Source organism: Spinacia oleracea, chromosome 4 (assembly GCF_020520425.1).
Source record: "Spinacia oleracea cultivar Varoflay chromosome 4, BTI_SOV_V1, whole genome shotgun sequence".
Taxonomy (NCBI): Eukaryota; Viridiplantae; Streptophyta; class Magnoliopsida; order Caryophyllales; family Amaranthaceae; genus Spinacia; species Spinacia oleracea.
Window position 1 is genome coordinate 68,816,709 of NC_079490.1, and position 23,410 is coordinate 68,840,118.

Genomic DNA, 23,410 nt, shown 5'->3' on the forward strand with positions numbered 1-23,410 from the left:
TAAAACTACAAGGTACATGACGCAAACATATAAGGTACATTACAGACACATATAAAGTACATCATACTAACATATAACATACATTCCACAATCAATCATTTTATAAATAAAACGGATTTTTCATGAAATACCCCCGAATTTTGGCGTAATTCACCAAATGCCCCTCGACTTTCAGAAATTCACCAAATGCCCCTCACAAATGACTTAATACCCAAAATACCCTTACTAATGATGCGTCGTTAGTCCTCCGTTAACCTAATTTTCAAATTCACCAAATACCCCTATTTTAATACTTATTTCACCAAATACCCTTATTCAGAAACTTAATTCACCAAATACCAATAACTTAAAATTACTCATTTTGATGCTCAACGGCTAGTTTTTGTGTTTGAAAATTAGCCGTTGCTTATTGTTTGCTTATAAATACTCTTTTTCTGACGGTTTATTGTAGTTTTCCTATTATTTTGTTAATTTCATATCATTTTTGTCATGAGTTTTCTTTCAAAATCATCATCCACACCCAATGAGTCCACATATGTAAGAGTCCCAAATAAATTTTGTTATCATGGGAGAAAATTTGACATCCGAATATCTGATACAACACTCAATCTGAAGCTCCGGTACAACAATAAAACATAAAACACTCCTAAAAACACCTCAAAACGTCGCAACTCTTCAAGAAAATAGCTACTTCTTTTGTACCTTATTCTTTATGTGACCAATTAATTATATTTACCATGCAATCGGAAGGTATTCCTTTTTCAATATGGGAAATATCTTTAACATATGCAAACAGATTAAAAATAAAGCTCTTATTAATTTTATTCTAACGCATATGTTCCAGCTACCTCGGCTTCTATTGCTTCCATGCCACATATTTAACGTTAACTCCCTTTTGTCTCCTGTCTCTACTGCCTCCAAACATCTTTCTTCAATCTCCTAACTTTCTCTCAACCTTACAGTCGAGGCATAAAGGTTTTCCCACTTTTCTTTTGAGCTAGGTCCTATTGACATGGTCAGATTTATGGACAAATGTCTATTTTTGGATTTGAGGGAACAAGAAAAAAAAAATGAAACTAAGGTATGTTCCAAAGCTCATGAACCAGTGAAAAAACATGAATCTTGGCACAAAGATTTGCCTCCAAACTCAAGATTTTCACATCATGAATCCACGTTGAAATCGAGGTTGTGATAAAAATATATGTGTTATTGAACTTGATTTCTTAGTTTCTTTACCATTCGGACAATAAGAAAATTAAGGTGTTAGCTTTAGATTGAATTACTTCAGCTTCACTTACATAAGATCCCTTTGAAAATGGGGTTTTTTGGCCTTTTTCTCAGCTAAAGTGCATTGTCTTTACTGGATGAGGCCTGAACTTATTGGATCATAATTGAAACTTACTGAGTGTTGTATCGGAGCCTCAGATGGAAATTTCCTCCCATAATATTAGAAATTGTTTGGGACTCTTACATATGTGGATTCATGGGTGTGGATGATGATTTTGAAAGAAAACTCATGACAAAAATGATATGAAATTAACAAAACAATAGAAAAACTACAATAAATAGTCAGAAAAGGGGTTTTTATAAGCAAACAATAAGCAACGGCTAATTTTCAAACATAAAAACTAGCCGCTGAGCATCAAAATGGGTAATTTTAAGTTATGTGTATTTGGTGAATTAAGTTTCAGAATAGGGGTATTATATGAAATAAGTTATAAAATAGGGGTATTTGGTGAATTTAAAAATTAGGCTAACGGAGGACTAACGGCGCGTCATTAGTAAGGGTATTTTGGGTATTAAGTCATTTGTGAGGGGCATTTGGTGAATTTCTGAAAGTCGAGGGGCATTTGGTGAATTACGCCATAATTCGGGGGTATTTCATGAAAAATCCGTAAATAAAATGAAGTGCCTTATTGGGCCGAAAACCCACACGACCAAAACATTTAAGTGAAAAATTTCAAATATATTTATTTTAAAAAAAAAATTTAAATTGTTGTTGACATGATATATTTTAAAATGTTAATTTTATAAATTATACATAAAAGGTATGGTAATTAATCTATATGGACAATATGGTCAACCTTGTTTGGTTTTTTTTGTTTGACTTGATTTATAATTTACATCACACGATACAATAAAGTGCATTGTAATAATCTATAAGGTACATTGTACAAATCTATAAAGTACAAGTCAGAAACCTATAAGATACATTGTACGAACCTATAAAGTACATTGCATGAACCTATAAAGTACAAGTCAAAAAGCTATAAGGTACATTATAGAGAGATATAAGGTACATGGCACAAACGTATAAGGTACATTATAGAGACTTATAGGGTACATCGTGAAAAGTTATAAGGTACATAGTATGATCCTATATGGTACATGCCACAAACATATAAGGTACATTATAGTGACCTATAAGGTACAATTCACAATCAATTTTTTTAATAAGTAAAATGAAGTGGCCTATCGGGACGGAACACCCCCCCTCCCCCCCACACGATCAAAACGTTTAACCGAAAAACCCGAAACATATCTATTTCAAAAAAACATTTTTAAAAAATAGCTTTTTATTTGCAAAGTACAAATAAAAAGCTACAAGGTAAATTATAGGGATCTATAAGGTACATGACACAAAAATTTAAGGTACGTTATAGAGACATATAGGGTGCATGTCACAAAGATATAAGGTGCATTGTATGAAGCTATAAAGTACATGCCTCAAACGTATAAGGTACATTATAGAGAGCTATAAGGTACATGGCACAAACGTATAAGGTACATTATAGAGACTTATAGGGTACATCGTGAAAAGCTATAAGGTACATAGTATGAACCTATATGGTACATGCCACAAACATATAAGTTACATTATAGAGGCCTATAAGGTACAATTCACAATCAATTTTTTTAATAAGTAAAATGAAGTGGCCTATCGGGATGGAACCCCCCACGATCAAAACGTTTAACCGAAAAACCCGAAACATATCTTTTTTAAAAAAATATTTTTTAAAAATAGCTTTTTATTTGTAAAGTACAAATAAAAAGCTATAAGGTACATTATAGAGATCTATAAGGTACATGACACAAAAATTTAAGGTACGTTATAGAGACCTATATAGGGTAATGTCACAAAGATATAAGGTGCATTGTATGAAGCTATAAAGTACATGCCTCAAACGTATAAGGCACATTATAGAGAGCTATAAGGTACATGGCACAAACGTATAAGGTACATTATAGAGAGCTATAAGGTACATGGCACAAACGTATAATGTACATTATAGAGACTTATGGGTACATCGTGAAAAGCTATAAGGTACATAGTATGAACCTATATGGTACATGCCACAAACGTATAAGGTACATTATAGAGAGCTATAAGGTACATGGCACAAACTTATAAGGTACATTATAGAGACTTAAAGGGTACATCGTGAAAAGCTATAAGGTAGTATGAACCTATATGGTACATGCCACAAACATTAAGGTACATTATAGAGACCTATAAGGTACAATTAACAATAATTTTTTTTAATATGTAAATGAAGTGGCCTATCGGGACGGAACCCCCCACGATCAAAACGTTTAACTGAAAAACCCGAAACATATCTATTTTAAAAAAAATATTTTTAAAAAATATCTTTTTATTTGTAAAGTACAAAAAAAAAGCTACAAGGTACATTATAGAGATCTATAAGGTATATGACACAAAAATTTAAGGTACGTTATAGAGACCTATAGGGTACATGTCACAAAGATATAAGGTGCATTGTATGAAGCTATAAACTACATGCCTCAAACGTATAAGGTACATTATATAGACCTATAATGTACAACATACCAACCTATAAGGGTACATTTCATGAACTTATAAGGTACATTTCATGTACCTATAAAGTACATTTCGTGAACCTATAAGGTACATCATACTAACCTACAAGGTACATTTCATGAACCTATAAGGTATATTACATGAACCTATAAAGTACAAGTCAAAAAAATTATAAGGTACATTATAGATATCTATAGGGTACATGACATAAACATATAAGGTACGTTGTAGAGACCTATAGGGTACATGAACCAATGCTATAAGGTATATTGTATGAACCTATAAGGTACATGCCGCAGACATATAAGGTACGTTATCGAGAACTATAAGGTACACATACTAACCCATAAGGTACATTCCACTATCAATTTATTTTAAGTAAAATGAAGTGCCGTAACGGGCCGAAATCCCGCATGATCAAAACGTTTAACTGAAAAACCCGAATATTTATTTTAAAAAAATATTTTTAAACATTTGTGTTGACTGGATATTTTTAAAAATGTTAATTTTATAAATAACGGGTATTGCAATTAATCTATATGGTCCATCCTTGTGTTTGGTCTTTTTTTTTTTTTTGACTTAATCTATAATATACGTCACACAATACCATAAAGTACATTGTATTAATCTATAAGGTCCATTATATGAACTTATAAAGTACATGTTACAAACCTATAAAGTATATTGTATGGACCTATAAGGTATATTGCATGAACCTATAAAGTACAAGTCATAAAGTTATAAGGTACATTGTATGAATATATAAAATACATGACACAAACATATAAGGTACATAACACTAATCTATAAGGTACATTGTATGAACCTATATGCAGCAAAACTACAACAAAACTATTAAAGAACTTTGGAGTTGAAGGGTAGAGACTTTATAAAACTACAACAAAACTATTAAAGAACTTTGGAGTTGAAGGGTAGAGACTTTTTTTACAACAAAAATAAATGAACTTCACTGGAGAAATACATCTATGCCAATGGAAAAACCAAGGAAAGCATTATTCTAGTAACATTAGACAGAGGTTTTTAATGTTTTGGCATTGGTAATAGGATTGAAATCACGGTTTTACCCAACAACCATATGCAATTTTCTGGATTTTTTTATATGCTTTTAAATCACTTTTTCTTGTCTGTCTTCATGGGAAGTAAACCCAACAACCATCTGCAATTTTATGGATTTTTTTTATATGCTTTTAAAGCACTTTCCTTGTCAGTGTTCATGGAAATTTTTACTTCCGAGACAACAAATTGCCCACTTGTAAGTAGCATTAGCAATAGGCAGAATCATACAACATCGAGAATGAAGCAGAGATTGTAATCATTTTAAGGAAGTATCAAATCAATACAAAGGAATCAAGAACTTTAAACTGAATATCATATATCCGGAAATCAACTAGAATTAGATTCCAAGAGCAACTGGAGAATTATTTTTGTATAAAGAAGTTTATCTGCAGGGTGTTTAGACAAGTAAGCCCTCGAGGTCATACTGCATCCCGAGCCTTTCCATTGTGTTCCTACTCAATACTTTCCTCTCATATAGTTCTTTCAAAACTTTTGTTGCTAGTTCCATTTCTTCTTCATCAGCTATACCTTCGACAATAATAGTATATATAAGTCATCTCATTTGGCTTATATCCTTTGTCTACCATCATTTGAAAAATACCCAAAGACAAATCAGTTCTATAAGATTTGCATAACCCAAGTTTAAGAGCATTACAATTATCAACATCTAGTCTGTAGTTATTTCCTTCCATCAGCATGAAAATCTCAACTGCTGCACCTAATATTCCTTTGATACATAACCCTTTCAACAACGTTGAATACGTATGCGAATTAGGTGTGAATCCATACTTGGTCATCTGTTTCAGTGGCTTCAATGCCGGGTATGCATTATTTTTCCTGCACAAGGTTGTAATGACAGTTTTATAGAAGTATTGAGTGGAAAAGTTAGATTTGATACCTAAACTTTGGATGATGGAGAATGCCTCCTAACCTTCCATCTTCATAAAGTACAACAATATAATTATATGTTTCTTCATTAGGACAACACTGCTGCAAAAACCTCATTTGCAACTCATCAATTGCAACTCATGCCAGTTATAAGCGTTGTAATAGTGATATGGTCAACGCGGGTCAAACATTAAATGACCATGTTGCAGCGTTTTGGTCCACCCTGAGTTGTGAAAAATACGGGTTTTTTTTTAAAAAAAAAAATTCACAGCGCGGGACATTCATATTTGTTGCAATTAGTTAGGTTAATTGCAACATCTCCCTTTATTCGTTTGCTGCAAGTTCTTAATTGCAGCTTGGTCCCATATTTGATCGCTGCAATTCCTATACTAGGTCATCCTAATTTCCATCACTCTTCAATCCCAGGTAGTTTGCCATCGTCTTCAATCGATCTCCATCAGATCTACATACATACTTCCACTCCTTCGCGAAATTTTATGCTCGGTCCTTCGCGAATCTCACCGCCGGTAGTCTGACTTTCCTCTTTGGTTTGATCTTTTGCCGGCCACCACAAAGGTATCACCACCGTAGTCTCCCTCTTCGTCTCTGAGGAACTACTTCGCAACGCTCACTCGCCGCTATTTTCTCTTCCTCTCTGGCCCTTGAATTCGCCAGCCACCAGTCGCGGTTTGTTGTTCCATCTCATATCCGCCGCTGGCAACACCACACGCCCTTCGAAATTGCAGATAAGTGGAGATAGAAGAAGGGATTTGCGGTACCTTCAAATTGAAAATTCAGTCTTGTTAATTCAACATTTATTCGAAATTGAAGCAGAAAGAGGAAGCATTTGAACTTTGCTTAGGTATGTTTACTCAAATTTCCCCTTTCTAAATTTAATTTGGGCTATTTTTTGTGTTTTAAGTTCTGAGTTTTACATAAATTTCTCACTATTTTTTGGTCACATAATTTGATTTTTAGTGCCTTTTTACAGTCTCTTTAGGTAGGTTTGAGCAATAATTATAGGGATATGCATGTGGGTTTGTTCCCTTCAAGTCAAGTCAGTGTCCTTTTAATTGTTTCTGGGTACTAAAATTTCTGGATTTTTGATTTGATGTTCTTCAAATTGTTCAAACTATTTTACTGGGTTTCTCAAAAATGAATACTTTGGATCTGGGGTTTGTTCAGATTTTGCAAGTTTAACTGATTTCTCTGTATTGATTGTGTTTCTTAGTGAATATTATTACTGAGGAGTGAGAATAAGTGATGGCCGAAGGTGTAGCACAAGCAAAGGCAGATGAGCCAGCGCCGCACCCACTGAAAGATCAGCTCCCTAATGTTTCTTACTGCATTACTAGTCCTCCTCCATGGCGTGAGTCTCTTTCCTCAGCTCCTTTCTTTGTTTATGTTTCTAATTTTGGGTTACATTTTCTTATTTGGTGTTTCTAATTTTAGTTAATTGTAACGAGTATACTCTATACCGAGTGTCGGATACCGCGAATTATTACTAATGTGAGATAGTATTGTTATATTGTAAGCAATTGGAGTTGAGTGAACTGTGAAGGTGGTTTATGGTAGTGATTATGGACTTTTTTTAATGTTCCTATTTTGTTTATTTTTAGTTTTGGTGGGTTAGCCTGTTCATTTATTTAATTTTAATTCATTTAATTATGTATATGCTAAAAAAGGAATTCAAATTTGTGCCTCTCTTAAATCTAATTATTAATTTAGAAAATGTCGGTGAAGAGTCTAAATTATGTTTGCTTTTATTAAAAGAAGATGGTTTTTTTGGCATTACTGACATCCTGTGCTTTGTTGTAAAAGCGTATTAGTCTTTAGAATCACTTGTAGGATTTACCGTCACCTTGGAGTCCGGGAACCATTTTCGAACCCTTGCCTTATCGGCTTATCGACTCTACTTGGTTGATGACATGCAGACTATAACAGGAATATATAAGTCCTCCTGGTGTACCATATACTCTTTTAAGGATTTCTCTGTTTTGTTTTCAGAATCATATCCGAGTAAAGAGTATGGTACTAGTGGTGAACATGAGAATTCTCCTAAGTTTCGTTTTAATCTTTCCGGGACTCCGGGAGATAGTTTTACCAAGTATTTACCCTTGCAAAAATGTGTTAAATATATGGTCTTTGGAATTTGGAATTTGGAGTGAGGTTTGTCCATCGCCAAATTATCTCATTGTTTCTGTTAAGGATTGTTTTCAGAGATTGTTGCAACCTTCCATTGCATGTCAGTAAAAAAATATATGAAGTGGAATGAACCTACTACCTAGTATGAGAATCTTTTGACTATCTTATATAGTTTCATTTGATTATTAGATATTGGAATAAAGGTCGAATGAACCTACTACCTTGCTTGTACTAGGGTCAAAACTTTTGATCATCTAATATTTGACCATTACATTCTAGGTGCTGTATTATTTGCCCAAACTTCCTGATTTTTGCATCTAACTTACGCTAAAAGTATAAGTTGCTTGATATAGTTACAATTTAATATACCTGTTGAGAAGTTGAGAAAATCTGCAGTGACTAGTTGTTTTCTTGCCCCCTCATTTGTTCATTTATCTTTCTCTTTAGCCTGGAAGAAAAAAAGTTATTTTCTGAGGCAATTTTTTTGATGCGTAATCATGGCAGATCAGTGAAAGGGACGTAATATGAGCTGCTTTGGCTGTTTTGGAGGAGATGCAGCCCATAGGCCTGCAGACAACGGAGGTGGTTACATGCCCAGAAACTTGGCAGGTATAATTTTAGTCCATGCAGCTTGCTTGTTTATTTGTAATATATGATGCCTTTATGCATATAGCTGAGAAGCACAGACAACCCCCCCCCCCCCCCCCCCCCCACCACCACACACACACCTTATAATCGAATAAAAGAGATGGAACTGTAAATTAGAGTTTTACTCAGTGTTACAAGGAATGTGGTACAAACCCCATTCCGCGATCCGGATTCGGACATTTCCTCTTTTCTTTTGCTTTTCATTTCGTTTTGGGGCGTACCCGATTCACTAAGGGTTGCGTTCTGCGTTTTCGATCCCGTATAATGAATTGTGTCGTGCCATGGAACCTTGGTTTTACTTGTCTTACTACTGTTGTTTACTTGTTTTACTCACCATAATATTGAAGATCATTATGAGTTCACTAGTCGTCTTGTCCCAATTGGATTGTCTTAACTGCTGGGGATGGAGAACAAGCTCTCTCTCAGTATGAACTCACGCTAACTCACTGGTTTCAGTGGTTACTTGAAAAGTTGAATCTTAAAAATACATCGTATATCATACTGAACAAAACTGGAAGTCTGTGAGCAGTTGTTTCTGTTTCTATTAATACACACACGCACATGTGTATGTAGTATAGAAGATCGTGAAAGTGTTTACTATCAAAGTTTATCAAATAGAATCACAGCATACCTTGGCCTTGGCCTGCTTCTTTGGAGTTGTTAACATGGATCTCATTAAGGCCACTCTTCTGTGTCTTTCAGCAATATCATTTCTGTGTTTTGGTTATTCACAGTTTCTCTCTCTCTAATTACTTTGTCATCCTTTTTCAGGAATCACATAACTGCTCTCTCGCTGGAGCTGTGAGCTTGTGTAACCCTTTCAATCTACCAATTGCAGATGAGGGCTTCCACAAGGGCTTTAATAATACTTATGATAAAGCATTAGCAAGCAGCCTTCGAAGAATATTCAAGAAGTAATGACAACTTCCGACTTTTATCTATCTCTTAATAGTTATACATTTATTCCCTCCTCCCAGAAATAATATTCACATACTACTATTTTGTTTCTCTCTGACAAAATTGTCACATGTCCTAAATTGAAGTAGACTATGGTTAGATTTCCAAACATAACCCCATTTAAATGTAGTGGTATAGAGATAATGATGAAAAAAGACAATACGAAAAATGTAGTGGTATAGAGATAATGATGAAAAAAGACAACTACTTCGTATTGTAAAGGGTTTTTCTAGTGAATTCATGATGACTGAATTTGTTGGTGAGCTACTTTTGCTGGTATTTTGTCTGGATTTCTTATATAAGACCAGTTTGCTTGCTGCTCAGGCATGGTGCTCTCTTTGAAGATATTGGTGGGGAGTATAACATACCAATGGCTGCAAATGCGAAGACTGTAAGGGAGTTTGATGAAGGGCTAACTCGAGGTCAATACAATTCTCATCTGAGTCTGTGCCACAGAGATTTCTTATGGCAATTTGTTATATATGTCTAACCTGCCTGGTTTTCTAACATTTTGCAGTATCTTTTGGGATCAAGTCAGCTGACGACTACTACTTGCATTCAAGCAGTTCCGATTCAATTAAGCATGTTTTTACACCATTGCTTTGTATTCAGGTAGTATTTTATTAACAACCCATGCCCTTCATCTGCATATGTCAAGCTCTTGAAATTTTCAAAAACATAAATCAAAACAACCGAAAAGTGTTGGGTATCTGAATTTTCTATTAACATTAAACAAATCAACATTGCGTTTATGTAACCTTAGCTGCAAATCTGCAATTGCAAAGTACAAGTATTGTACTTGTATGTATCAGTGACAAAGGAAGCATATTAGGAATGTATATTCTCTGTCGAAAATATAAAGCTTGAGCAAAGTTGAATGAGGACCGAAGGATTACTCTTTCGATAACGGACTTGATAAACAATCTCAAATATCATTGTTTGCATGATTTGCAGGCTGCTAATGATCTCATTGCACCAGCTAGGGGAATTCCTCGCAAAGATATTGAGGTTCGTGATATTCTGCTTATTTTTATTTATGTTTTAGTTCTGATGCTTAATTGTTTTAAATAAAAAAGTGTACATCCTATAAAAAACTAATATAACATGTAATTAGTTTAAAATGAATCATTAGGCTTATTATTTCAAAAATGGGAGCGAAAATGTCTCATTTTAGCCTAAATATGTCCATAACGACCCAACAAGCGTAAAACGTGCATAACCATATTGGAATAAGTCTTAGAAAGTTTAAACAAAGCATATAAAACATGTAATTAGTTTAAAATGAATCATTAGGTTCATTAGTTCAAAAATGGGAGCGAAAATGTCTCATTTTAGCCTAAATATGTCCATAACGACCCAACAAGCCTAAAACGCGCATAACCATATTAGAATGAGTCTTTTAATTAGAAAGTTTAAACATAGCATATAAAACATGTAATTAGTTTAAAATGAGTCCATAGGTTCCTGAGTTCGAAAATGGGAGCGAAAATATATCATTTTAGCCTAAATATGTCTGTAACGACCCAACAAGTCTTAAACGTGCATAACTTCATTGGAATGAGTCTTCGAAAGTTTAAACATAGCATATAAAACATGTAATTAGTTTAAAATGAGTCCTTAGGTTCTTTAGTGCAAAGTTGGTAGCGAAAATTCCTCAATTTGGCCTAAATATGTCCTATAACGACCCAACGAGCCTTAAACGTGCATAACTAGATTGGAATGAGTCTTAGAAAGTTTAAACAAAGCATATAAAACATGTAATTATTTTAAAATGAGTCCTTAGGTTCATTAGTTCAAAAATGGGAGTGAAAATGTCTCATTTTAGCCTAAATAAGCCCATAATGACCCAACAAGCCTAAAACGTGCATAACTTGATTGGAATGAGTCTTAGAAAGTTTAAACAAAGCATATAAACATGTAATTAGTTTAAAATGAGTCCTTAGGTTCTTTAGTGCAAAGTTGGGAGCGAAAATGCCTCAATTTGGCGTAAATGTGTCCTATAACGAGCCAACGAGCCTTAAACGTGCATAACTAGATTGGAATGAGTCTTAGAAAGTTAAACAAAGCATATAAAACATGTAATTAGTTTAAAATGAATCATTAGGTTCATTAGTTCAAAAATGGGAGCGAAAATGTCTCATTTTAGCTTAAATATGTCCATAACGACCCAACAAGCCTAAAACGTGCATAACTTGATTGGAATGAGTCTTAGAAAGTTTAAACAAAGCATATAAACATGTAATTAGTTTAAAATGAGTCCTTAGGTTCTTTAGTGCAAAGTTGGGAGCGAAAATGCCTCAATTTGGCGTAAATGTGTCCTATAACGAGCCAACGAGCCTTAAACGTGCATAACTAGATTGGAATGAGTCTTAGAAAGTTTAAACAAAGCATATAAAACATGTAATTAGTTTAAAATGAATCATTAGGTTCATTAGTTCAAAAATGGGAGCGAAAATAACGGTATTCAAGTCACTCTATGCCTATACAGCCGTCTATACATTATTATTTACTAATAAGACCCAGTGACCTTATTATAAATTAGTTTTCGAGTAATTAATACCAAGTTTTTGTTTTTTGAAGGGTTATGTACAAAAAGAAATGCCATATTCTGATGAGGAGTTAGAAGAAACTCGAGAACAATGGGCAAATTATTTTAAGAACGACTATTTGATGGATGGCGGCTAATGAGTTTGTTGTCTAGTAATGTTATGTTTTATGTTTTTGTTATGTGTTGGATATGACGTTGGATGCTACTTGGAGCATATATATGGTTGTTGGAACATATATGTATGTTATGTCTTTTATACAAGTCTTTATAAATTCCCGTTTTGTCCGGGTTTCGCAAATTACAAGGGAAACTATGGCAAATTTTTTGCAACCTATTAATAATGTTTTTATTATAATTTTTTGTCAAAATAACAGGATTGTCCAAGGATAATATATAAATCTGCATCTGACCGGAGCTACTATATTTATTTATTTATTTTTCAAACAAAAACATTATTTGCAGCGCGTGTGCTAGCACAAAGCTGCAAATTGACAACTAATTGCAGCGCGTATTTCTCAACAAGGCGCTACAACTACTTATTTGCAGCTTAGAGGGGTGGATCTGCGTTGCAACTAATACACTATTTGTAACCTGTACAGGTCTACCCGCGCTGCAATTAACCTATTATTTGCAGCGTGTACGATCGCTGCAAAAAATCTTATGGTATTTACAGCCATCACAATTGCAGCGCGCGAAAACGCTGCAAAAAGCCTGTTTCACGCGTGGTGCAAATGTGATTTTTTCTACTAGTGTTATTTGCAAAGTACAAATAAAAAGCTACAAGGTAAATTATAGGGATCTATAAGGTACATGACACAAAAATTTAAGGTACGTTATAGAGACATATAGGGTGCATGTCACAAAGATATAAGGTGCATTGTATGAAGCTATAAAGTACATGCCTCAAACGTATAAGGTACATTATAGAGAGCTATAAGGTACATGGCACAAACGTATAAGGTACATTATAGAGACTTATAGGGTACATCGTGAAAAGCTATAAGGTACATAGTATGAACCTATATGGTACATGCCACAAACATATAAGTTACATTATAGAGGCCTATAAGGTACAATTCACAATCAATTTTTTTAATAAGTAAAATGAAGTGGCCTATCGGGATGGAACCCCCCACGATCAAAACGTTTAACCGAAAAACCCGAAACATATCTTTTTTAAAAAAATATTTTTTAAAAATAGCTTTTTATTTGTAAAGTACAAATAAAAAGCTATAAGGTACATTATAGAGATCTATAAGTTACATGACACAAAAATTTAAGGTACGTTATAGAGACCTATATAGGGTACATGTCACAAAGATATAAGGTGCATTGTATGAAGCTATAAAGTACATGCCTCAAACGTATAAGGTACATTATAGAGAGCTATAAGGTACATGGCACAAACGTATAAGGTACATTATAGAGAGCTATAAGGTACATGGCACAAACGTATAATGTACATAATAGAGACTTATGGGTACATCGTGAAAAGCTATAAGGTACATAGTATGAACCTATATGGTACATGCCACAAACGTATAAGGTACATTATAGAGAGCTATAAGGTACATGGCACAAACTTATAAGGTACATTATAGAGACTTAAAGGGTACATCGTGAAAAGCTATAAGGTAGTATGAACCTATATGGTACATGCCACAAACATATAAGGTACATTATAGAGACCTATAAGGTACAATTAACAATCAATTTTTTTTAATATGTAAAATGAAGTGGCCTATCGGGACGGAACCCCCCACGATCAAAACGTTTAACCGAAAAACCCAAAACATATATATTTTAAAAAAATATTTTTAAAAAATATCTTTTTATTTGTAAAGTACATAAAAAAAGCTACAAGGTACATTATAGAGATCTATAAGGTATATGACACAAAAATTTAAGGTACGTTATAGAGACCTATAGGGTACATGTCACAAAGATATAAGGTGCATTGTATGAAGCTATAAACTACATGCCTCAAACGTATAAGGTACATTATATAGACCTATAATGTACAACATACTAACCTATAAGGGTACATTTCATGAACTTATAAGGTACATTTCATGTATCTATAAAGTACATTTCGTGAACCTATAAGGTACATCATACTAACCTACAAGGTACATTTCATGAACCTATAAGGCATATTACATGAACCTATAAAGTACAAGTCAAAAAAATTATAAGGTACATTATAGATATCTATAGGGTACATGACATAAACATATAAGGTACGTTGTATAGACCTATAGGGTACATGAACCAATGCTATAAGGTATATTGTATGAACCTATAAGGTACATGCCGCAGACATATAAGGTACGTTATCGAGAACTATAAGGTACACATACTAACCCATAAGGTACATTCCACTATCAATTTATTTTAAGTAAAATGAAGTGCCGTAACGGGCCGAAATCCCGCATGATCAAAACGTTTAACTGAAAAACCCGAATATTTATTTTAAAAAAATATTTTAAAACATTTGTGTTGACTGGATATTTTTAAAAATGTTAATTTTATAAATAACGGGTATTGCAATTAATCTATATGGTCCATCCTTGTGTTTGGTCTTTTTTTTTTTTTTTGACTTAATCTATAATATACGTCACACAATACCATAAAGTACATTGTATTAATCTATAAGGTCCATTATATGAACTTATAAAGTACATGTTACAAACCTATAAAGTATATTGTATGGACCTATAAGGTATATTGCATGAACCTATAAAGTACAAGTCATAAAGTTATAAGGTACATTGTATGAATATATAAAATACATGACACAAACATATAAGGTACATAACACTAATCTATAAGGTACATTGTATGAACCTATATGCAGCAAAACTACAACAAAACTATTAAAGAACTTTGGAGTTGAAGGGTAGAGACTTTATAAAACTACAACAAAACTATTAAAGAACTTTGGAGTTGAAGGGTAGAGACTTTTTTTACAACAAAAATAAATGAACTTCACTGGAGAAATACATCTATGCCAATGGAAAAACCAAGGAAAGCATTATTCTAGTAACATTAGACAGAGGTTTTTAATGTTTTGGCATTGGTAATAGGATTGAAATCACGGTTTTACCCAACAACCATATGCAATTTTCTGGATTTTTTTATATGCTTTTAAATCACTTTTTCTTGTCTGTCTTCATGGGAAGTAAACCCAACAACCATCTGCAATTTTATGGATTTTTTTTATATGCTTTTAAAGCACTTTCCTTGTCAGTGTTCATGGAAATTTTTACTTCCGAGACAACAAATTGCCCACTTGTAAGTAGCATTAGCAATAGGCAGAATCATACAACATCGAGAATGAAGCAGAGATTGTAATCATTTTAAGGAAGTATCAAATCAATACAAAGGAATCAAGAACTTTAAACTGAATATCATATATCCGGAAATCAACTAGAATTAGATTCCAAGAGCAACTGGAGAATTATTATCAATTTCTTGCCCGTTTCAAAATAATTACATAAAACATTTCTATCATGCATTTTTGTATAAAGAAGTTTATCTGCAGGATGTTTAGACAAGTAAGCCCTCGAGGTCATACTGCATCCCGAGCCTTTCCATTGTGTTCCTACTCAATACTTTCCTCTCATATAGTTCTTTCAAAACTTTTGTTGCTAGTTCCATTTCTTCTTCATCGGCTATACCTTCGACAATAATAGTATATATAAGTCATCTCATTTGGCTTATATCCTTTGTCTACCATCATTTGAAAAATACCCAAAGACAAATCAGTTCTATAAGATTTGCATAACCCAAGTTTAAGAGCATTACAATTATCAACATCTAGTCTGTAGTTATTTCCTTCCATCAGCATGAAAATCTCAACTGCTGCACCTAATATTCCTTTGATACATAACCCTTTCAACAACGTTGAATACGTATGCGAATCAGGTGTGAATCCATACTTGGTCATCTGTTTCAGTGGCTTCAATGCCGGGTATGTATTATTTTTCCTGCACAAGGTTGTAATGACAGTTTTATAGAAGTATTGAGTGGAAAAGTTAGATTTGATACCTAAGCTTTGGATGATGGAGAATGCCTCCTAACCTTCCATCTTCATAAAGTACAACAATATAATTATATGTTCCTTCATTAGGACAACACTGCTGCAAAAACCTCATTTGCAACTCATCAATTGCAACTCATCAATTGCAACTCATCAATTGCAACTCATGCCAGTTATAAGCGTTGTAATAGTGATATGGTCAACGCGGGTCAAACATTAAATGACCATGTTGCAGCGTTTTGGTCCACCCTGAGTTGTGAATAATACGGTTTTTTTTTTTAAAAAAAATTCACAGCGCGGGACATTCATATTTGTTGCAATTAGTTAGGTTAATTGCAACATCTCCCTTTATTCGTTTGCTGCAAGTTCTTAATTGCAGCTTGGTCCCATATTTGATCGCTGCAATTCCTATACTAGGTCATCCTAATTTCCATCACTCTTCAATCCCAGGTAGTTTGCCATCGTCTTCAATCGATCTCCATCAGATCTACCTACATACTTCCAGTCCTTCGCGAAATTTTATGCTCGGTCCTTCGCGAATCTCACCGCCGGTAGTCTGACTTTCCTCTTTGGTTTGATCTTTTGCCGGCCACCACAAAGGTATCACCACCGTAGTCTCCCTCTTCGTCTCTGAGGAACTCCTTCGCAACGCTCACTCGCCGCTATTTTCTCTTCCTCTCTGGCCCTTGAATTCGCCAGCCACCAGTCGCGGTTTGTTGTTCCATCTCATATCCGCCGCTGGCAACACCACCCGCCCTCCGAAATTGCAGATAAGTGGAGATAGAAGAAGGGATTTGCGGTACCTTCAAATTGAAAATTCAGTCTTGTTAATTCAACATTTATTCGAAATTGAAGCAGAAAGAGGAAGCATTTGAACTTTGCTTAGGTATGTTTTCTCAAATTTCCCCTTTCTAAATTTAATTTGGGCTATTTTTTGTGTTTTAAGTTCAGATTATTACATAAATTTCCCACTATTTTTTGGTCACATAATTTGATTTTTAGTGCCTTTTTACAGTCTCTTTAGGTAGGTTTGAGCAATAATTATAGGGATATGCATGTGGGTTTGTTCCCTTCTAGTCAAGTCAGTGTCCTTTTAATTGTTTTCTGGGTACTAAAATTTCTGGGTTTTTGATTTGATGTTCTTCAAATTGTTCAAACTATTTTACTGGGTTTCTCAAAAATGAATACTTTGGATCTGGGGTTTGTTCAGATTTTGCAAGTTTAACTGATTTCTCTGTATTGATTGTGTTTCTTAGTGAATATTATTACTGAGGAGTGAGAATAAGTGATGGCCGAAGGTGCAGCACAAGCAAAGGCAGATGAGCCAGCGCCGCACCCGCTGAAAGATCAGCTCCCTAATGTTTCTTACTGCATTACTAGTCCTCCTCCATGGCGTGAGTCTCTTTCCTCAGCTCCTTTCTTTGTTTATGTTTCTAATTTTGGGTTACATTTTCTTATTTGGTGTTTCTAATTTTAGTTAATTGTAACGAGTATACTCTATACCGAGTGTCGGATACCGCGAATTATTACTAATGTGAGATAGTATTGTTATATTGTAAGCAATTGGAGTTGAGTGAACTGTGAAGGTGGTTTATGGTAGTGATTATGGACTTTTTTTAATGTTCCTATTTTGTTTATTTTTAGTTTTGGTGGGTTAGCCTGTTCATTTATTTAATTTTAATTCATTTAATTATGTATATGCTAAAAAAGGAATTCAAATTTGTGCCTCTCTTAAATCTAATTATTAATTTAGAAAATGTCGGTGAAGAGTCTAAATTATGTTTGCTTTTATTAAAAGAAGATGGTTTTTTTGGCATTACTGACATCCTGTGCTTTGTTGTAAAAGCGTATTAGTCTTTAGAATCACTTGTAGGATTTACCGTCACCTTGGAGTCCGGGAACCATTTTCGAACCCTTGCCTTATCGGCTTATCGACTCTACTTGGTTGATGACATGCAGACTATAACAGGAATATATAAGTCCTCCTGGTGTACCATATACTCTTTTAAGGATTTCTCTGTTTTGTTTTCAGAATCATATCCGAGTAAAGAGTATGGTACTAGTGGTGAACATGAGAATTCTCCTAAGTTTCGTTTTAATCTTTCCGGGACTCCGGGAGATAGTTTTACCAAGTATTTACCCTTGCAAAAATGTGTTAAATATATGGTCTTTGGAATTTGGAATTTGGAGTGAGGTTTGTCCATCGCCAAATTATCTCATTGTTTCTGTTAAGGATTGTTTTCAGAGATTGTTGCAACCTTCCATTGCATGTCAGTAAAAAAATATATGAAGTGGAATGAACCTACTACCTAGTATGAGAATCTTTTGACTATCTTATATAGTTTCATTTGATTATTAGATATTGGAATAAAGGTCGAATGAACCTACTACCTTGCTTGTACTAGGGTCAAAACTTTTGATCATCTAATATTTGACCATTACATTCTAGGTGCTGTATTATTTGCCCAAACTTCCTGATTTTTGCATCTAACTTACGCTAAAAGTATAAGTTGCTTGATATAGTTACAATTTAATATACCTGTTGAGAAGTTGAGAAAATCTGCAGTGACTAGTTGTTTTCTTGCCCCCTCATTTGTTCATTTATCTTTCTCTTTAGCCTGGAAGAAAAAAAGTTATTTTCTGAGGCAATTTTTTTGATGCGTAATCATGGCAGATCAGTGAAAGGGACGTAATATGAGCTGCTTTGGCTGTTTTGGAGGAGATGCAGCCCATAGGCCTGCAGACAACGGAGGTGGTTACATGCCCAGAAACTTGGCAGGTATAATTTTAGTCCATGCAGCTTGCTTGTTTATTTGTAATATATGATGCCTTTATGCATATAGCTGAGAAGCACAGACAACCCCCCCCCCCCCCCCCCCCCCCCACCACCACACACACACCTTATAATCGAATAAAAGAGATGGAACTGTAAATTAGAGTTTTACTCAGTGTTACAAGGAATGTGGTACAAACCCCATTCCGCGATCCGGATTCGGACATTTCCTCTTTTCTTTTGCTTTTCATTTCGTTTTGGGGCGTACCCGATTCACTAAGGGTTGCGTTCTGCGTTTTCGATCCCGTATAATGAATTGTGTCGTGCCATGGAACCTTGGTTTTACTTGTCTTACTACTGTTGTTTACTTGTTTTACTCACCATAATATTGAAGATCATTATGAGTTCACTAGTCGTCTTGTCCCAATTGGATTGTCTTAACTGCTGGGGATGGAGAACAAGCTCTCTCTCAGTATGAACTCACGCTAACTCACTGGTTTCAGTGGTTACTTGAAAAGTTGAATCTTAAAAATACATCGTATATCATACTGAACAAAACTGGAAGTCTGTGAGCAGTTGTTTCTGTTTCTATTAATACACACACGCACATGTGTATGTAGTATAGAAGATCGTGAAAGTGTTTACTATCAAAGTTTATCAAATAGAATCACAGCATACCTTGGCCTTGGCCTGCTTCTTTGGAGTTGTTAACATGGATCTCATTAAGGCCACTCTTCTGTGTCTTTCAGCAATATCATTTCTGTGTTTTGGTTATTCACAGTTTCTCTCTCTCTAATTACTTTGTCATCCTTTTTCAGGAATCACATAACTGCTCTCTCGCTGGAGCTGTGAGCTTGTGTAACCCTTTCAATCTACCAATTGCAGATGAGGGCTTCCACAAGGGCTTTAATAATACTTATGATAAAGCATTAGCAAGCAGCCTTCGAAGAATATTCAAGAAGTAATGACAACTTCCGACTTTTATCTATCTCTTAATAGTTATACATTTATTCCCTCCTCCCAGAAATAATATTCACATACTACTATTTTGTTTCTCTCTGACAAAATTGTCACATGTCCTAAATTGAAGTAGACTATGGTTAGATTTCCAAACATAACCCCATTTAAATGTAGTGGTATAGAGATAATGATGAAAAAAGACAATACGAAAAATGTAGTGGTATAGAGATAATGATGAAAAAAGACAACTACTTCGTATTGTAAAGGGTTTTTCTAGTGAATTCATGATGACTGAATTTGTTGGTGAGCTACTTTTGCTGGTATTTTGTCTGGATTTCTTATATAAGACCAGTTTGCTTGCTGCTCAGGCATGGTGCTCTCTTTGAAGATATTGGTGGGGAGTATAACATACCAATGGCTGCAAATGCGAAGACTGTAAGGGAGTTTGATGAAGGGCTAACTCGAGGTCAATACAATTCTCATCTGAGTCTGTGCCACAGAGATTTCTTATGGCAATTTGTTATATATGTCTAACCTGCCTGGTTTTCTAACATTTTGCAGTATCTTTTGGGATCAAGTCAGCTGACGACTACTACTTGCATTCAAGCAGTTCCGATTCAATTAAGCATGTTTTTACACCATTGCTTTGTATTCAGGTAGTATTTTATTAACAACCCATGCCCTTCATCTGCATATGTCAAGCTCTTGAAATTTTCAAAAACATAAATCAAAACAACCGAAAAGTGTTGGGTATCTGAATTTTCTATTAACATTAAACAAATCAACATTGCGTTTATGTAACCTTAGCTGCAAATCTGCAATTGCAAAGTACAAGTATTGTACTTGTATGTATCAGTGACAAAGGAAGCATATTAGGAATGTATATTCTCTGTCGAAAATATAAAGCTTGAGCAAAGTTGAATGAGGACCGAAGGATTACTCTTTCGATAACGGACTTGATAACAAATCTCAAATATCATTGTTTGCATGATTTGCAGGCTGCTAATGATCTCATTGCACCAGCCAGGGGAATTCCTCGCAAAGATATTGAGGTTCGTGATATTCTGCTTATTTTTATTTATGTTTTAGTTCTGATGCTTAATTGTTTTAAATAAAAAAGTGTACATCCTATAAAAAACTAATATAACATGTAATTAGTTTAAAATGAATCATTAGGCTTATTATTTCAAAAATGGGAGCGAAAATGTCTCATTTTAGCCTAAATATGTCCATAACGACCCAACAAGCGTAAAACGTGCATAACCATATTGGAATAAGTCTTAGAAAGTTTAAACAAAGCATATAAAACATGTAATTAGTTTAAAATGAATCATTAGGTTCATTAGTTCAAAAATGGGAGCGAAAATGTCTCATTTTAGCCTAAATATGTCCATAACGACCCAACAAACCTAAAACGTGCATAACCATATTAGAATGAGTCTTTTAATTAGAAAGTTTAAACATAGCATATAAAACATGTAATTAGTTTAAAATGAGTTCATAGGTTCCTGAGTTCGAAAATGGGAGCGAAAATATATCATTTTAGCCTAAATATGTCTGTAACGACCCAACAAGTCTTAAACGTGCATAACTTCATTGGAATGAGTCTTAGAAAGTTTAAACATAGCATATAAAACATGTAATTAGTTTAAAATGAGTCCTTAGGTTCTTTAGTGCAAAGTTGGTAGCGAAAATGCCTCAATTTGGCCTAAATATGTCCTATAACGACCCAACGAGCCTTAAACGTGCATAACTAGATTGGAATGAGTCTTAGAAAGTTTAAACAAAGCATATAAAACATGTAATTATTTTAAAATGAGTCCTTAGGTTCATTAGTTCAAAAATGGGAGCGAAAATGTCTCATTTTAGCCTAAATAAGCCCATAATGACCCAACAAGCCTAAAACGTGCATAACTTGATTGGAATGAGTCTTAGAAAGTTTAAACAAAGCATATAAACATGTAATTAGTTTAAAATGAGTCCTTAGGTTCTTTAGTGCAAAGTTGGGAGCGAAAATGCCTCAATTTGGCGTAAATGTGTCCTATAACGAGCCAACGAGCCTTAAACGTGCATAACTAGATTGGAATGAGTCTTAGAAAGTTTAAACAAAGCATATAAAACATGTAATTAGTTTAAAATGAATCATTAGGTTCATTAGTTCAAAAATGGGAGCGAAAATGTCTCATTTTAGCCTAAATATGTCCATAACGACCCAACAAGCCTAAAACGTGCATAACTTGATTGGAATGAGTCTTAGAAAGTTTAAACAAAGCATATAAACATGTAATTAGTTTAAAATGAGTCCTTAGGTTCTTTAGTGCAAAGTTGGGAGCGAAAATGCCTCAATTTGGCGTAAATGTGTCATATAACGAGCCAACGAGCCTTAAACGTGCATAACTAGATTGGAATGAGTCTTAGAAAGTTTAAACAAAGCATATAAAACATGTAATTAGTTTAAAATGAATCATTAGGTTCATTAGTTCAAAAATGGGAGCGAAAATAACGGTATTCAAGTCACTCTATGCCTATACAGCCGTCTATACATTATTATTTACTAATAAGACCCAGTGACCTTATTATAAATTAGTTTTCGAGTAATTAATATCAAGTTTTTGTTTTTTGAAGGGTTATGTACAAAAAGAAATGCCATATTCTGATGAGGAGTTAGAAGAAACTCGAAAACAATGGGCAAATTATTTTAAGGACGACTATTTGATGGATGGCGGCTAATGAGTTTGTTGTCTAGTAATGTTATGTTTTATGTTTTTGTTATGTGTTGGATATGACGTTGGATGCTACTTGGAGCATATATATGGTTGTTGGAACATATATGTATGTTATGTCTTTTATACAAGTCTTTATAAATTCCCGTTTTGTCCGGGTTTCGCAAATTACAAGGGAAACTATGGCAAATTTTTTGCAACCTATTAATAATGTTTTTATTATAATTTTTTGTCAAAATAACAGGATTGTCCAAGGATAATATATAAATCTGCATCTGATCGGAGCTACTATATTTATTTATTTATTTTTCAAACAAAAACATTATTTGCAGCGCGTGTGCTAGCACAAAGCTGCAAATTGACAACTAATTGCAGCGCGTATTTCTCAACAAGGCGCTACAACTACTTTTTATTTGCAGCTTAGAGGGGTGGATCTGCGTTGCAACTAATACACTATTTGTAACCTGTACAGGTCTACCCGCGCTGCAATTAACCTATTATTTGCAGCGTGTACGATCGCTGCAAAAAATCTTATGGTATTTACAGCCATCACAATTGCAGCGCGCGAAAACGCTGCAAAAAGCCTGTTTCACGCGTGGTGCAAATGTGATTTTTTCTACTAGTGTTATTTGCAAAGTACAAATAAAAAGCTACAAGGTAAATTATAGGGATCTATAAGGTACATGACACAAAAATTTAAGGTACGTTATAGAGACATATAGGGTGCATGTCACAAAGATATAAGGTGCATTGTATGAAGCTATAAAGTACATGCCTCAAACGTATAAGGTACATTATAGAGAGCTAT

General features: G+C 34.3%; 2 protein-coding genes across 6 annotated transcripts; both read left to right on the forward strand.

Annotated features, from left to right (window-relative positions):
- Positions 1-5,951: 5,951 nt before the first annotated feature.
- Positions 5,952-12,475, forward strand: LOC130459223 (embryogenesis-associated protein EMB8-like). Of its 3 annotated transcripts, none has more exons than XM_056826458.1 (8): positions 5,952-6,668; positions 7,038-7,175; positions 8,461-8,560; positions 9,371-9,513; positions 9,881-9,978; positions 10,074-10,168; positions 10,511-10,564; positions 12,137-12,475. In XM_056826458.1, exons 3-8 carry the CDS (start codon positions 8,504-8,506, stop codon positions 12,239-12,241), a joined length of 552 nt encoding a protein of 183 aa, XP_056682436.1. In that variant the 5' UTR covers positions 5,952-6,668; positions 7,038-7,175; positions 8,461-8,503; the 3' UTR covers positions 12,242-12,475. The 3 variants fall into 3 exon arrangements, with proteins under 3 accessions (XP_056682436.1, XP_056682435.1, XP_056682437.1); XM_056826457.1 differs by having other exon boundaries at positions 5,960-6,668; positions 8,456-8,560; XM_056826459.1 differs by lacking the exon at positions 10,511-10,564 and having other exon boundaries at positions 5,979-6,668; positions 8,456-8,560.
- Positions 12,476-16,470: 3,995 nt separating this feature from the next.
- LOC110784768 (embryogenesis-associated protein EMB8) lies at positions 16,471-22,886 on the forward strand. 3 transcript variants are annotated; one of them, XM_056826461.1, is made up of 8 exons: positions 16,471-17,032; positions 17,403-17,540; positions 18,826-18,925; positions 19,738-19,880; positions 20,248-20,345; positions 20,441-20,535; positions 20,878-20,931; positions 22,505-22,886. In XM_056826461.1, the coding sequence occupies exons 3-8, from the start codon at positions 18,869-18,871 to the stop codon at positions 22,607-22,609; spliced, it is 552 nt and encodes a 183-aa protein (XP_056682439.1). In that variant the 5' UTR covers positions 16,471-17,032; positions 17,403-17,540; positions 18,826-18,868; the 3' UTR covers positions 22,610-22,886. The 3 variants fall into 3 exon arrangements, with proteins under 3 accessions (XP_056682439.1, XP_056682438.1, XP_021844904.2); XM_056826460.1 differs by having other exon boundaries at positions 16,472-17,032; positions 18,821-18,925; XM_021989212.2 differs by lacking the exon at positions 20,878-20,931 and having other exon boundaries at positions 16,475-17,032; positions 18,821-18,925.
- The last annotated feature ends 524 nt before the right edge of the window (positions 22,887-23,410 follow it).

Excerpts from the sequence above, each read along its gene's own strand:
- LOC130459223 (XM_056826458.1), top strand. The coding sequence starts at position 8,504 with ATGCAGCCCATAGGCCTGCAGACAACGGAGGTGGTTACATGCCCAGAA. Across the intron at positions 9,979-10,073 it reads TGATGAAGGGCTAACTCGAG|TATCTTTTGGGATCAAGTCA; the intron begins GTCAATACAATT and ends AACATTTTGCAG. Across the intron at positions 10,565-12,136 it reads TTCCTCGCAAAGATATTGAG|GGTTATGTACAAAAAGAAAT; the intron begins GTTCGTGATATT and ends TGTTTTTTGAAG.
- LOC110784768 (XM_056826461.1), top strand. The coding sequence starts at position 18,869 with ATGCAGCCCATAGGCCTGCAGACAACGGAGGTGGTTACATGCCCAGAA. Across the intron at positions 18,926-19,737 it reads CATGCCCAGAAACTTGGCAG|GAATCACATAACTGCTCTCT; the intron begins GTATAATTTTAG and ends ATCCTTTTTCAG. Across the intron at positions 20,536-20,877 it reads CACCATTGCTTTGTATTCAG|GCTGCTAATGATCTCATTGC; the intron begins GTAGTATTTTAT and ends CATGATTTGCAG.